At 45.5% G+C, this 13,871-nt stretch overlaps 1 protein-coding gene across 1 annotated transcript in view; it reads left to right on the top strand.

Annotated features, from left to right (window-relative positions):
* The window catches only part of ABCA1 (ATP binding cassette subfamily A member 1), a 102,813-nt gene that overhangs the window by 81,105 nt on the left and 7,837 nt on the right, over positions 1-13,871 (top strand). Inside the window, 14 exon segments of the mRNA XM_048503179.1 lie at positions 1,014-1,046; positions 1,407-1,512; positions 2,266-2,340; positions 3,679-3,848; positions 4,980-5,157; positions 6,981-7,096; positions 7,373-7,517; positions 7,765-7,888; positions 8,123-8,252; positions 8,963-9,083; positions 9,925-9,987; positions 10,811-10,917; positions 11,668-11,809; positions 12,829-12,963. Of these exon segments, the coding sequence (XP_048359136.1) occupies positions 1,014-1,046; positions 1,407-1,512; positions 2,266-2,340; positions 3,679-3,848; positions 4,980-5,157; positions 6,981-7,096; positions 7,373-7,517; positions 7,765-7,888; positions 8,123-8,252; positions 8,963-9,083; positions 9,925-9,987; positions 10,811-10,917; positions 11,668-11,809; positions 12,829-12,963 (1,645 nt within the window).

Genomic DNA, 13,871 nt, shown 5'->3' with positions numbered 1-13,871 from the left:
AGCTCACATGTAGGATGTGAAAGAAATAGCCTTCTGAGGCACCTGGACTGTTAAGGCATTTGCAATCTCAGATCAAGGAGGATCAAGATTGGTAGCCATAAATCGACTTCTCCTCCATAAATCTGTCCAAGCCCCTTTTAAAGCTATCCAGGTTAGTGGCCATCACCACCTCCTGTGGCAGCATATTCCAAACACCAATCACATGTTGCGTGAAGAAGTGTTTCCTTTTATTAATTCTAATTCTTCCCCCCAGCATTTTCAATGTATCAAATCATCCCATTCTTTGGAAACCAGGGGTGTGAACTTAAGTCAGGTATGCGTTTATTGGGGAATTCTGCACAGGAACAGCATTAAGTTTTACAGCATTGAATACTATATGTTATAGTAATAGCGATAATAATTCTGACAGAAGAAATGCTTCAGTATGGCTCCTCCCTTGGCCATGGATGTCTGGTCTTCAGTGTCACTCTTTCCAGACTAGTATGGTTCCTTGGCCTGTTTTTCTAACCACAGAAACACCTTCTTGATATATTTTTTCATATGCTGTAGACTGCAATGGGGCTCAAAACACCCCCCCCAAAAAAACCTATCACTGTAGTTACACAGGAAGCAAACAGTTATCATTTTCTATAGTTCTCCGATTTAACAAACAGCCCTGTCATCACCATCCTGATCTACTTGACTGCTACTCATTATAATTATACCATGTTTAACGCTTATGGCCCCTCCCAAAAAAGAATCTTGTATGAAGGGAAGGTACGGAAAATTCCCCACTTGAGACCCCTAGCCTACTCACCTGTGGATCTGTTCATTTCCAAAGTTCTGGGGAAGACATAATGGCTGTTAAATATAGCATTTTAAAAGAATTATAAATGACAACACAACAGCACTTCACAATAGCCGAGCAAGTCCTTTTTCCCATTCCGAAAAGGATTTGTCGCAGGAGTATATTCTGAATACAGAGGTTGGTGTCTCCCGTCAGATGGCTAACACCCTTTTCTTTGCCTCCACAGTTTGAAGAGTAAGCACTGGGTGAATGAATTCAGGTAAATGAAGCCTTTCTTCTTTTCTCCTAGACCTCTTGTTCCAAATCCACAATACTCAGGCCAAGTTACATGTTACTCCGGAGATCCATGACTGGATTTTAACATGATACAGTTTTTAACATTAAACAGCTATAGTGGTGAGAGGGATTTGGATCAGGGCAACTGTTTGGGGGGATACTTAATACTAGAGTATTAAGCCTTTCTTGGGCGACTTTTCCCTAGTCAGAATCTCCCAACGCTTTCATTAGATACTGAGTTGTACCCAGCACTAGTGATTCTCCAGGTGCAAGGAGTTCTTCTCAGGGAACACGACTTTTATAAAACCTGGTAGGTTAACCATAATTTTCATGCGCTTTACAGGTATGGAGGATTTTCACTGGGAGCTAGTAGTTCTCTGGTGCTTCCTCCAAAGCAAGAAGTGAATGACGCCATCCGACAAGTGAAGAAGATTTTGGAACTGGCCAAGGTAAATAGACGAAGACATCAGCCCCAGAATCCCTTGAATGGTTATGGACCTCTGGCATGGTTGCGGCCCTGCAGGCGGCAGCTGCAAGTCTCCACTGTTACAACTCTGTCTCCAGGGGACAGAGATCAGTTCATCTGGAGAAAATAGCTGCTTTGGACAGCAAACTTCATGGCATCAGACCCTACTGAAGTGCCTCCCCTCCCCAAACCCCGCCCTCCATTAGCTCCACCCCTTGAATCTCCAGGTATTTTCCAACCTAGCGCTGGCAGCCCTATCTTATGGAATACTTGCTGGCCAGGCATTGCTGCCATGTTGGGCCTGCAGGCAACCAGTGTGTGGCAAACCTCTTGGGACAGGGCTGGAATGATTTAACTGCCAAGGAAATAATTCCAGAGGGAATTGTGAGTTAGTTACAGCAGAAATAAACCGGAGTCTTGTGGCACCTCAAAGACTAGCACAATTTTTTCCCAAGCTTTCATGGACTGGAGCCCTTTTCTTTAGCTGCAGTGAGTGAAGTGGATGGCATTTCACCCTGTACTGCCTGCTTTTTTGGCCTCTCGCCTCTCTTGCTGGTTCATTGGTTGTCACACCCATACATAAAATGACTACCAGGACCCACTGAAGTGCATTTCAAGAAGTGAGCTCTAATCTGCAGAAGGAATAAAGTTTTGATCATGTTTAAGGTGCTACAAGACACCAATAAAACAAACAACTTAAACCAAGTCTTTACCGATTTCTGATTTTCTTTTTTAGGGCAGTTCTGGAGAACGTTTCCTTAATAATCTGGGGAGCTTCATGAAGGGACTGGACACAAACAATAACGTCAAGGTAACTGTTCTACCTGATCCAACATTGACAGAGACCTTGGGAATCTACGTCAATGTTTCCCAAACTTTTGATAGCTGAAGCACAGCTTTTTTTTTTCCTAATTAAATCCTGCAGCACATTTTACTCTTAAAATTGCAAAGGTTTGCTTTTATTGTGTGAGAGCCAGACATTTCTAGCCTCAGGCCCCTTCCGCACATGCAGAATAATGCACTTTCAATCCACTTTGCAGCTGGATTTTACTGTGCGGAATAGCAAAATCCACTTTCAAACAATTCATGAAAGTGGATTGAAAGTGCATTATTGGGCATGTACGGAAGGTGCCTCAGGGGAGCAAGCCACCTTCATTTCTGCATGAGTCTGGATATGCTTCCTGGTTGGAAGAATACAAAGCCTGAGCAGTAATCCATGCAGAGGTGTGATGGGAAACCCCTTCAGTGGATGGATGGTCCAATCACATCTGATGCAAACTCATAGTAGAAGTAACTGTTCTTTGCAGAGCCAGTGGGAAGGAGGCAAAACCAGATCGGTTGCTGAAGGTAGCTCTTGCTGTGAATGGACTGTTTGAGACCATAGGTTCCTTTAACTATTTAATACATGCATTTCTTGCACTGCAATACTGGTCCCACTATCTCCTAAGCAAGCAGCCTGATGGATTGTAATGGAGAGATAAACAGAGCAGATTGCTAAATGCTGCAAAATGCTAGCATTTTACTAGCTCTCACTTTCCCGGCTCACCCCTTACATTTACTAGCTCTCACTTTCCCGGCTCACCCCTTACATATTTATGTTCGCAGTTGGCTTAATAAAAGAATACGCTGGCCAAAGGAACATGAAACCAGTGAGAACACCTGCCTTGCCCCCCCGGCCTCCAAGATTTGACAGTTCCTGTGAATGGAGAAATATTCATATATTTATTTAGAATATTTCTATGCCACTTGTTCAAAGCCCTGCTTGAGGTGACTTATAACTCAAAGCCACAGTATAAAAACAAAACTGATTTTTTTTAAAAAAAACACCAGCCCTTAGGTATAAGGAGCATAAAAGCTACCTGGAAAATAGAAGCAGACCATTAAAAAGCTGATAAGATAATCCCTTGATTAAATCCCAGAGTCAAAAGATGGGTTTAGGTCTGGTGCCTAAAAGCAGTAAAGTAGGTGCCAAAACCATTTCTAAGGGGGAAAACATTATAAAGGCAAGAGGCCACCGCAAAAAAAACGGCTTGTTTCTGGTTGCCATCTACCTCATCTCTGAAGGCAGGGGCACAGAGAACAGGGCTGGTGGGTGGCTGGAGGTGATCAAATTTAATCACACGAATGTCTGCCCCCTCTATTTCTTCAGGTGTGGTTCAATAACAAGGGCTGGCATGCAATTGGCTCCTTTCTCAATGTGGTCAACAACGCAATTCTCCGGGCTAACCTGAAGGAGGGAGAGGACCCCAGTACCTATGGCATCACAGCTTACAACCACCCGCTGAACCTCACCAAGCAGCAGCTGTCTGAAGTTGCCTTGTACGTACTGGAATTATCTGGCTGGGGTGGACTGAAGAGAAGTGTGATGTAGTGGTTAAGAGCTATGACGAGAAGTGTGGTGTAGCGGTTAAGAGTGGTACAGAGAAGCGTGGTATAGCGGCGAAGAGAAGTGTGGTGTAGCGGTTAAGAGCTATGACGAGAAGTGTGGTGTAGCGGTTAAAATTGAGCCTGAGAAGCGTGGTATAGCGGCGAAGCGAAGTGTGGTGCAGTGGTTAAGAGCTATGACGAGAAGTGTGGTGTAGCGGTTAAGAGTGGTAGAGAGAAGCGTGGTATAGCGGCGAAGAGAGATGTGGTGTAGTGGTTAAGAGCTATATGACGAGAAGTGTGGTGTATGATTAAGAGTGGGTACAGAGAAGCGTGAAAGTATGGCGGCGAAGAGAAGTGTGGTGTAGTGGTTAAGAGCTATGACGAGAAGTGTGGTGTAGCGGTTAAGAGTGGTACAGAGAAGCGTGGTATAGCGGCGAAGAGAAGTGTGGTGTAGTGGTTAAGAGCTATGACGAGAAGTGTGGTGTAGCGGTTAAGAGTGGTACAGAGAAGCGTGGTATAGCGGCGAAGAGAAGTGTGGTGTAGTGGTTAAGAGCTATGACGAGAAGTGTGGTGTAGCGGTTAAGAGTGGTACAGAGAAGCGTGGTATAGCGGCGAAGAGAAGTGTGGTGTAGCGGTTAAGAGTAGTGAAGAGAAGCATTTCGTAGTGGGTTTGTTTCCCTGCTCTTCTGCATGAAGCCTGCTGAGTGACCTTGGGCTAGTCACAGTTCTTCAGAACTCTCTCAGCCCCCACTTACCTCACAAGGCATCTGCTGTGAGGAGAGGAAGGAAGGAGATTGTAAGACGCTTGGAAACTCCTTACGGCAGAGAAAAGCAGGGTATAGATCGAAACTTTAAAAAAGGGACAGGAGAGGGGTGCAGAGAACATCCTTTTTGAAAGCAGAGGAGAATCTACTCATCATTTCCCATCCTTGTGGCTCCAGTGACGCAAGCCAAGGCTGTACTAAAACTCACCCCCCACCCCTCTGTCTCTCTCTCTCTGGGTGGTTCCAGTTGTGTTTTGCATTGCTCTGCATCAGGTGAGCCAGTATTTCTCACCCTTTGCACATTTCCTTTTGATCCCAGGATGACCACCTCAGTGGACGTTTTGGTCTCCATCTGCGTCATCTTTGCCATGTCCTTTGTCCCGGCCAGCTTTGTGGTTTTCTTGATCCAGGAGCGAGTCAGCAAGGCCAAGCACTTGCAGTTCATCAGTGGGGTGAAGCCATTTATCTACTGGCTGGCCAACTTTGTCTGGGATATGGTAAGTTTGCATCTCTTTTGAGGGGTTTCCCCCCTGGAGACCCAAAGGAGAGCATACGCTAGCCGTCTGAGCAACTGAATGTGTCTTTTATCTTGTGCCTTTTATTGATGATTTTTGTTGCTGTTTCTATGGTTTTGGTTTTACTTGTGAGCCTCAGGCATGTTTCGGTTGAGGGTGATGCATGAATGTCCTGTCTGAATAACTGAATATACAACCCATGGTTATTTGGAACCAAGAAAACCCAAATCATGCCATCAGGACAAAATGATGCAGATGATGTAATACAGCGTATATTTATTTTAGGCTTAGGTGTGCCTGAGTCCATAGGTTGCACATAGCATAACTCTGAGCTCATGGAGCTATGGCTGTGGTCTAGAACTGGGAGCTGAGAAATCCCACATTCTCCTTTCACCTACATCCAACAACAACAACAAATCATTGGCTGCCCTATGATAATACTGGAAGTGTCAAAACAGGCAGTGTTATCTTAAAACAGGTGATCTTGTAACAAATTTCTCGAAACCTGCTCCTTCGAGGCATGGTTTGTTCCCAGCAGAAAACATATTTATTTATTTATTTATTTATTTATTTATTTATTTATTTATTTATTTATTTATTTATATTAAATTTCTATACCGCCCTTCCCCGAAGGGCTCAGGGCGGTGTCCATCATTCATATAAACAATTAAAATCCATTTCACCCCCAATCCCAGTTAAAACCATATACAAATTATAAAATTCAAAGTTGAGATGGCGATTAAAATTGTTTCCCCTTCCCCATTCCTACCCCCCACAGGAGGCCAGTTTTTTTCCACAGAAGTGAGATGTTATCCCGGCTGGCCAAATGCCCACTGGCCGGAACAGGTCCGTTTTACAAGGCCTCTTGGAAACTCTGTATGTCCCACTTGGAACCTGATCTCGCAGGGAGCCTGTTCCACCAGGTAGGGGCCAGGGCCGTAAAAGCCTTGGCCCTTATGGAGGCCAGCTGGATCACTTTGGGGCCAGGGATCACCAGAAGGTCCACCTCCGAGGAGTGGAGGGGCCTAGCAGGGCGATATAGGGAGAGACAGTCCCGTGCGGTCAACTGCATTCACAGAACATCTCTTTAACTCTTACAGTGCAGTCCTGAACAGAGTTACTTTCTCCTAAACCTACTGAAATGAATGTACGAAGACTGGAACACTGTGTATAGAAAATACACTGGCCTCTTCCATATGGGGATCCCCCCCCCCCCCAAGCTGCCACACATGCCACTTCAAAATGGAGACTCTCAGCACTGTCTCCCTCCATTTTGACCCTTTTAAAAACTCAGCCTTCTGGCTCAATTGTGAGTGGGCTGGGCGGCTGAATTTCCAGGCTATTAAGTATTTTAAGGGTAAGCACCAGTATCTTGAATAGGACCCAAAGGCAAGTCGGCAATCGGTGGAGAGATGGCCGTTGAAAGTAGCATGCTCTTGAGGGCTAGCTTTGGATACTACTAGCTTTGACAACCCCCAGTGTACAACTGTCAGAACATGTGTTTAGATGAGCAAAATCTAAATGACAGCTGCTTCAACAACATCAGCACTTTGAGGGAGGGGGTATAAAACAAACCGGGCTCTTTCCCATTGATCAGTCCCTACCCACCCACCCACCCACCCCAAGCTAGCGACGGAAATAGGTCCTCTCTGTTTCACTGTAGTTATGATGAAGCAGAAGGCACTTGCTAAAGGGAGTGAGAAATCCTTCCCTATTTAATTTTTTAAATATTTTGGTGATTTGCACCCTTTAACTTGGAGTTGTATTCCACACACTCTCTCTCTCTCTCTGTTTTTCACCTGTAGTGCAACTATGTGGTTCCTGCCACTTTGGTCATTATCATCTTCATCTGCTTCCAACAGAAGGCCTACGTGTCTTCAACCAATCTGCCGGTGCTTGCTCTTCTCCTCTTGCTCTATGGGTAAGAAAAGGTGTCCTTGGGGTGGAGGGGGCGGGGAAGGGGCTAAGGAGGAGTGGGAACCCATTTGGGCTAGAATCTGGAAGGCTCAAGCCACTGACCTTGGGCCAGTGACTGTTTCTCTGTCCAGCCTATCTCACAGTATTGTTGTGAGAATTAAATGGAGAAGGGGAAAGGACCACCTATGTTCCCCTGGGCTATTTGGAGGAAGGGCGTGGCAAAAAACGTACTCAAGACTTGAAATGGACTCCTTCATGCTGCTCCCTTTCCACTTGCCAGGTGGTCCATAACTCCTCTCATGTACCCAGCATCCTTTGTGTTCAAGATTCCTAGCACTGCATATGTGGTACTGACCAGTGTGAACCTCTTCATTGGGATCAACGGGAGCGTGGCCACTTTTGTCCTTGAGCTTTTCACCAACAATGTAAGTTCTTAACTGGTCTGCACAGGGAGGGCATTTCTAGATTAGCAGCCGTGGTCTGAAAAGGTGTGACAGTACCTGTAGGCCATCTCTTTGCAGTTGGACAACCAACTCTTTAATTTTAAAGTCATCTTTTCGATGCATTCAGAGAGTGCCTTGGAGATTGAACTGTGCTTGCTGAGCTTGTTAGTTTCCTGCATCTTGATGAACTTTCCAAACAGCTGACCCGCTGCTGCTTTTGTGTCCTTAGAAGCTGAACAACATCAATGACATCCTGAAGTCGGTCTTTCTCATCTTCCCCCACTTCTGTCTGGGCCGTGGGTTGATCGACATGGTGAAAAACCAAGCCATGGCAGATGCTCTGGAAAGGTTTGGTAAGTGAAACGTTACTCACACTGCATGGGATTCAAGTGGCACGAACTTGGAATGTGCAGATAAAGGCTGTGAGGCATCTGTAGATGTTTTATCTGGCTCAGGTGTGTTGTCTGACAGCAGGAGGTACGTAAGGACACAGTCGGGGGAATGAATAAGTGTCTGTGAAATCTTCAGAGCTTACTGGGTGCACCATTGTAGTTGATTGAAAGTGTCTTTCTGCCGTTCCCTGTCAGGTGAGAACCGCTTTGTTTCCCCCCTCTCCTGGGACCTGGTGGGACGCAACCTTTTTGCCATGGCTGTGGAAGGTGTCGTCTTCTTCCTCATCACGGTGCTCATTCAGTACAGGTTCTTTATCAAACCCAGGTAAGCTGGCCTCTCTGACCGTGTACCCCCTACCTGAGAAGGACATTCGTGGAGTGCTATATGGCACAAGAATTTAAATCCTTTGAGGGCTGGGAGAATCAAGACCAGTACTTATTTTCCAGAAAAAGTGATGTTGGGAACAGCTTAACAGGATTTAAAGCCACTCCTTCCTTTTTCATTGTCATCCCAATAGCTATTGAACATTTCCCAAAACTTGACTGCTTTCACCCAAATTCCCAGTCATTTCTGGGCAGAAGTGGACTTCCTTTACATCATTTTTGCTCTCTTGCCTTTCTTTTGCTATTTATCTAACAAACAGGGGCTTAACAGTACCTTTTTCTTTTAGCATGTGCCAACGTGGTGGTTAAGAGCAGGTAGATTCTAATCTGGAGAATTGGGTTTGATTCCCCACTCCTCCACCGGAGTGGCACAGGCTTATCTGGTGAACCAGATGTGTTTATGCACTTCTACATTCCAACTCTTCTTCTTCTACTACTGGGTTGGGAACCTTGTTCAAGAGTGTGTGTTGAGTTGGCCCTTGGCCATCATTGCCCCCTATCTCAGTTACAAATGGAGACTGGGTGTTCCACCTGGGAAATGTGGGTGGACTCTAGTGTGGGGCTTGTCTGTTAGTTACTCCGTGCATCTGAAATCGGTTACCATCTCAGTTGTCTTCCATGTGACCTATTGAATACTCTTGTCTTCTGAAGGTCTGTCTCTGCCAAGCTTCCACCTGTGCATGATGAAGATGAGGATGTGAACAGAGAGAGGCAGAGGATCATTAGCGGTGGTGGACAGAGTGACATCTTGGAAATCAAGGAGCTGACGAAGGTGAGAGAAGCTGCATGTTTGTGATTCATGTTATGCTGAATTTTTCAGTCCCAGGGACTGGGATACCAGTGCCGCTGATGTACTGTTAAGAAGAAGAAGAGTTTGGATTTATATCCCCCTTTCTCTCCTGTAGGAGACTCAAAGGGGCTTACAATCTCCTTTCCCTTCCCCCCCTCACAACAAACATCCTGTGAGGTGGGTGGGGCTGAGAGAGCTCCGAGAAGCTGTGACTAGCCCAAGGTGTGTGGGAGTTCACAGGCTAATCTGAATTCTCCAGATAAGCCTCCACAGCTCAGAGGCAGAGCAGGGAATCAAACCCGGTTCCTCCTGATCAGAATGCACCTGCTCTTAACCTCCTTCACCTTCTGCTCACGACGATATTGTTAAACAAAGAATATCCCTGTTGCAGTAGAAAGATGCATGTTGAAAGTTAGATTTTTCCCATGGGAGAAATTCCACTCAAAGCTACGACTGTCTAACCTCCAACTGGTTCTCAACTATGAAGTTAGTTAATGTTGACAATGACCATTAAGTAACTATCCAAGTTCACCTGTCTAACTCTTTTATTTTCAGGCATTTGTCATAGGCATAAAGGGTTGCAACTGTTGATAACTGCTTGCCTTTTCAAAACTTGGTGTAACTTTTTCGCAAATGGTGTTTTCGTGTAGATAGTCACTGAATTGACAGTCAATAAAATACACCATGGTGGTCTTCTGAGAACTGAACTGTAGGCAAAGGCGTTGCTGTGAAATATTTTTGCCTAGGAAGAGAAGTGGCTGTGTGGAATCCATAAGCTCCAGTTGTGGGCCATCTAAAGGGCAAATTTCTTTTCACCTTTCAGACATACAGAAGGAAACAGAAAGCAGCTGTGGACAGGATCTGTGTTGGGATTCCACCTGGGGAGGTGAGTTTGAGCCTCTACATATTAACTGTTCATTGCTTGTCATGTCCTACTCTTAATACATTGTATTCTGCTTCTATAATTCTGTTTTCTGCATTGTTTAATGTGGCCCCCAGCAGAGGTGTAGCTGGGCCAAACTGCGCCCGGTGCGCAGTCTATATTTTACGCCTCCCATGGCCCCTGCGCCGCCTCTATTGGCTTTCCTCTTGCACGGTGCCACTCCCCTCAGAAGTTCCTCTTCTTCTGATAGCTTTACTTTAAAATTTTCCTTTTTTCTATAACTTTTTCAGGGTGAAAGTGCTGCTCATGCCCCGCAGTTCAGGCTTAAAAATGGAACTATACTTCCCAGGAGACCTGGTGAGCCCCAAGGTCTCCTGGGAACTTTAGTTCTTCAGGCCATTTTTAGCCTGTACTGTGAACAGGCCTTTTTTTCCACCTGAAAAAGTTCTAGGAAAAGGAAAGGAACTAAGGTAAGTGTGGGAAGGGGGGTGGGGGGAAGGGGCTTCGGGGCGATTTTCCACACACCCCAGGCATGCGCCTGGTGCACGGCACACACCCCGCCCCCTTGTATCTCTGCCTCTGGCCCCCAGCTAGATGTGGGCGCACATCTCTCTGTGCTGAGGCCCTACCATGACATCATTACATTTATGTATGCAAAGTAGTATATGTACCAGTCAACCCATGTACTTATCTTGGCCTTGAAATAACATTATAACAGGCTTCTACTAATGTTATGCATCATTGCAAGGAAAGCGTGAGAGAGAAAAATGCCGAGTCTGTATCCCAGGACACTGCATGTGCTAATGTGGTCTGTTGGCGTTTTTAGTGCTTTGGTCTCCTTGGCGTGAATGGAGCTGGCAAATCCTCTACTTTCAAGATGTTGACTGGAGATACTGATGTTACAGGAGGGGATGCTTTTCTGAAGGGAAACAGGTAATAGGGGACATGGCAGCTTTACCTTCAAAGTTTTGTTTCTTGTGTTTGTTTTTCTGTATGCTGATACAGGGGTGTCCAACTGTGGCACTTCAGATGTTCATGGACTACAATTTCCATCAGCCTCTGCTGGCATGGCATCAGCAGGGACTGATGGGAATTGTAGTCCATGAACATCTGAAGCACCACAGTTGGACACCGGTGCTGTAATATATGCCGCCTTGAGCCCGTGAGGGGAAGAGTGGCATACAAAACTAATAAACTAAACAGAGTTTCAGTGACATACTGAGCAAAGCTAATTTTGTCCCTCTCTGTTTAAATATAGATCCTGTTGCTTTGGTAATAGCCATCTTATGATCAGGGCTATAGAAAGTTTAGCAGCCTGCAAAGTCCAGACTAGACTGAGCTTGTCGAGTCTCAGAGGCTTCGTAGAATCACTCATGTTCAGTACTTGGATGGGAGACCTGAGGAAAACTGAGGTTGCTACACAGAGGAAGGTCATGGCAAACCACCTCTGCTTTTGGGGTCACTGTCTTTTGGGGTCACTGTGACTTGATAGTACTTTCCACCCCAGTCATTGTGAGTCCAGGGTTAATAAAACACCCTTTCAAAATCCAGGTGATAATTTGCAGTTGCTTATAAAAACTGTCAGCGCAAGATAATTTTGAAAAGGAGGGTATTCCAGAAACTACAGCTGAACCTTGACTTGGCATGGGCAAATGTTTCTCTTCTCTCTTTCTCTCTGTGTAGCATCTTGTCAAACATCCAAGAGGTCCATCAGAATATGGGATACTGCCCTCAGTTTGATGCCATTACTGAACTGCTGACAGGGAGAGAACACCTGGAATTCTTTGCATTGTTAAGAGGCGTTCCTGAGAAGGAGGTTTGCAAGGTAAGTCCATGGGGACCACTAGAAATACCATGTAGTCAGCTCTCTGTAACAGTACCATACTTCACATAGTACAGACCCAGGAAAGAGGACTGGGCATTTCTTCACTACACCAGGATCAAAAGATATTACCTTGGAAAACAAAAACCTTTAAAAGATTCAGCATAGACTTAAAAAGACTAAGCATCAAACAGATCCATGAGCATCAAAGTTACCTTTCCCCAATTGCAATGTCCCCCAATCCATATATGCCATTTGCCTTAACACCAGGAAGGATGTAATTCAAACAAAGAATTCTCAGCTTTCGTATCCAATGGTCGTTTCCAGGATCATTTAGGGGAAGTCATGTCCAATGGGCTTATGCTCAACAGAAATACATAATGTTTTTTGGGGAATTGGTTGACAAGGAATATTGGCCAGCAAAGTTTGGTCACTCTTTATTCCTCTAAAAAAATCAGCCCAGTAGCTGCCAGTGAGATTTCCTGTTTCATACCTATCCTGGCACAGTAACCGCTGAACATGAGCCGTATACTTCCAGACTACAGAGCCAAGCTAAAATAAACGTGCACAGGATTCTGGATGTGCTTAAATTTAATAGCTTCTTTGGCTGGAGATCAACAAAAAGATCCCACCCACCCCCACCCCCGGGAACGGAGGTCCCAAGAGTGACGGCTGGCTGCAGTATTATATTCATACCACTTGGGGGTGGGTAATTTATTGTATATTAAACAGAGGCAGCAGCAAGATAAAAGAAACCTACATGCACGCCAGGAGCAGCAAAGCCTCTCTCAAACCACTTTTAGCTTTCTTAAAAACAGTTAGAATCTACTAGCTGCTTCCAGCCTTAAAGGGTCTTGGGCTGTTTCAGTGGCTGTGGATCCTACTGAATGGCTTGGGGAGGCAGAGAATAGACTCATCACTGGGTAACAGGATAAGCCTCCCAGTTTCAAATCGGAGCTTCTTCCCTTAGAGATCGCAGAGGTTACGCTTCTCCACTCAATCTGTGCTCTTCCTTCTGACAGGTTGGAGAATGGGCTGTTCGGAAACTGGGACTTGTGAAGTATGCAGAAAAATGTGCCGGCTTGTACAGTGGCGGGAACAAGCGCAAGCTTTCCACAGCAATGGCCCTGATTGGGGGGCCTCCCGTGGTGTTCCTGGTGAGTGTGTGAGCATTCACATCAACCGCCCTAATTTTGGGGTGGTTTCAGTCCTCAGATTCAGTGGATTGGTTACCCTTGGACCCGGGAAGCATCCACTTAAGATACACACATCTTTCCTTAATGTGCAGAGCCTTGCTTTATAAGTCTGATTGAAACAGTGTTGAACAAAGGATTTATAGACTTAGCTGGGGAACTGCTCACCACAAAATTGCACAATGTTGAGCTTCACATCTTTGCATTGGCTTTCTGCGAGGGCCAGTTACACGTTTCGTGCAGAACAAGGTGATTGGTGGTAGAGCCAATTCAGACTACGCAGTGGTGGGTGAAATATTTGAGTGGCCCTCCACATCAAAGAAAACCTCTCTGCACACAGAAAGCCAGCTTATCCAACAGATAGATAAACTAAACTGTTCTCTGTGATGTCCTAGTTTTCTACGTTAGTTTTCTAGAGTCAGCGTGGTGTAGTGGTTAAGGGCAGGTGGATTCCCCACTCCTCCACCTGAGTGGCAGAGGCTTATCTGGTGAACCAGATGTGTTTCTGCACTCCTACATTCCTGCTGGATGACCTTGGGCTAGTCACAGTTCTCTCAAAACTCCCTCAGCCCCACCTACCTCACAAGGGGAGAGGAAGGGAAAGGAGCTTGTAAGCCACCTTGAGTCTCCTTACAGGAGAAAAAGGTGGGGTATAAATCCAAAACTCTTCTTCTTTTCTACGGGCAGGGTTTAAAAAATAAAATACAAGCCTCCGCTTGCAGCCTTCATGGTACAGCCTAAAGTTCCATCTCTTCCACCTGTCATTCTATATATAATGTGCACAGTGGCTTCTGGTTTCACCAGGTGTGTTGCTGTCTGCTGCAGCTGTCCTCCCAGGTGTTGTTGGAATAATGCTTCACCAACCACAGCAT

This window comes from Sphaerodactylus townsendi, linkage group LG07, assembly GCF_021028975.2.
Source record: "Sphaerodactylus townsendi isolate TG3544 linkage group LG07, MPM_Stown_v2.3, whole genome shotgun sequence".
Lineage (NCBI taxonomy): Eukaryota > Metazoa > Chordata > Lepidosauria > Squamata > Sphaerodactylidae > Sphaerodactylus > Sphaerodactylus townsendi.
This window is presented reverse-complemented; position numbering and strand designations above follow the sequence as displayed.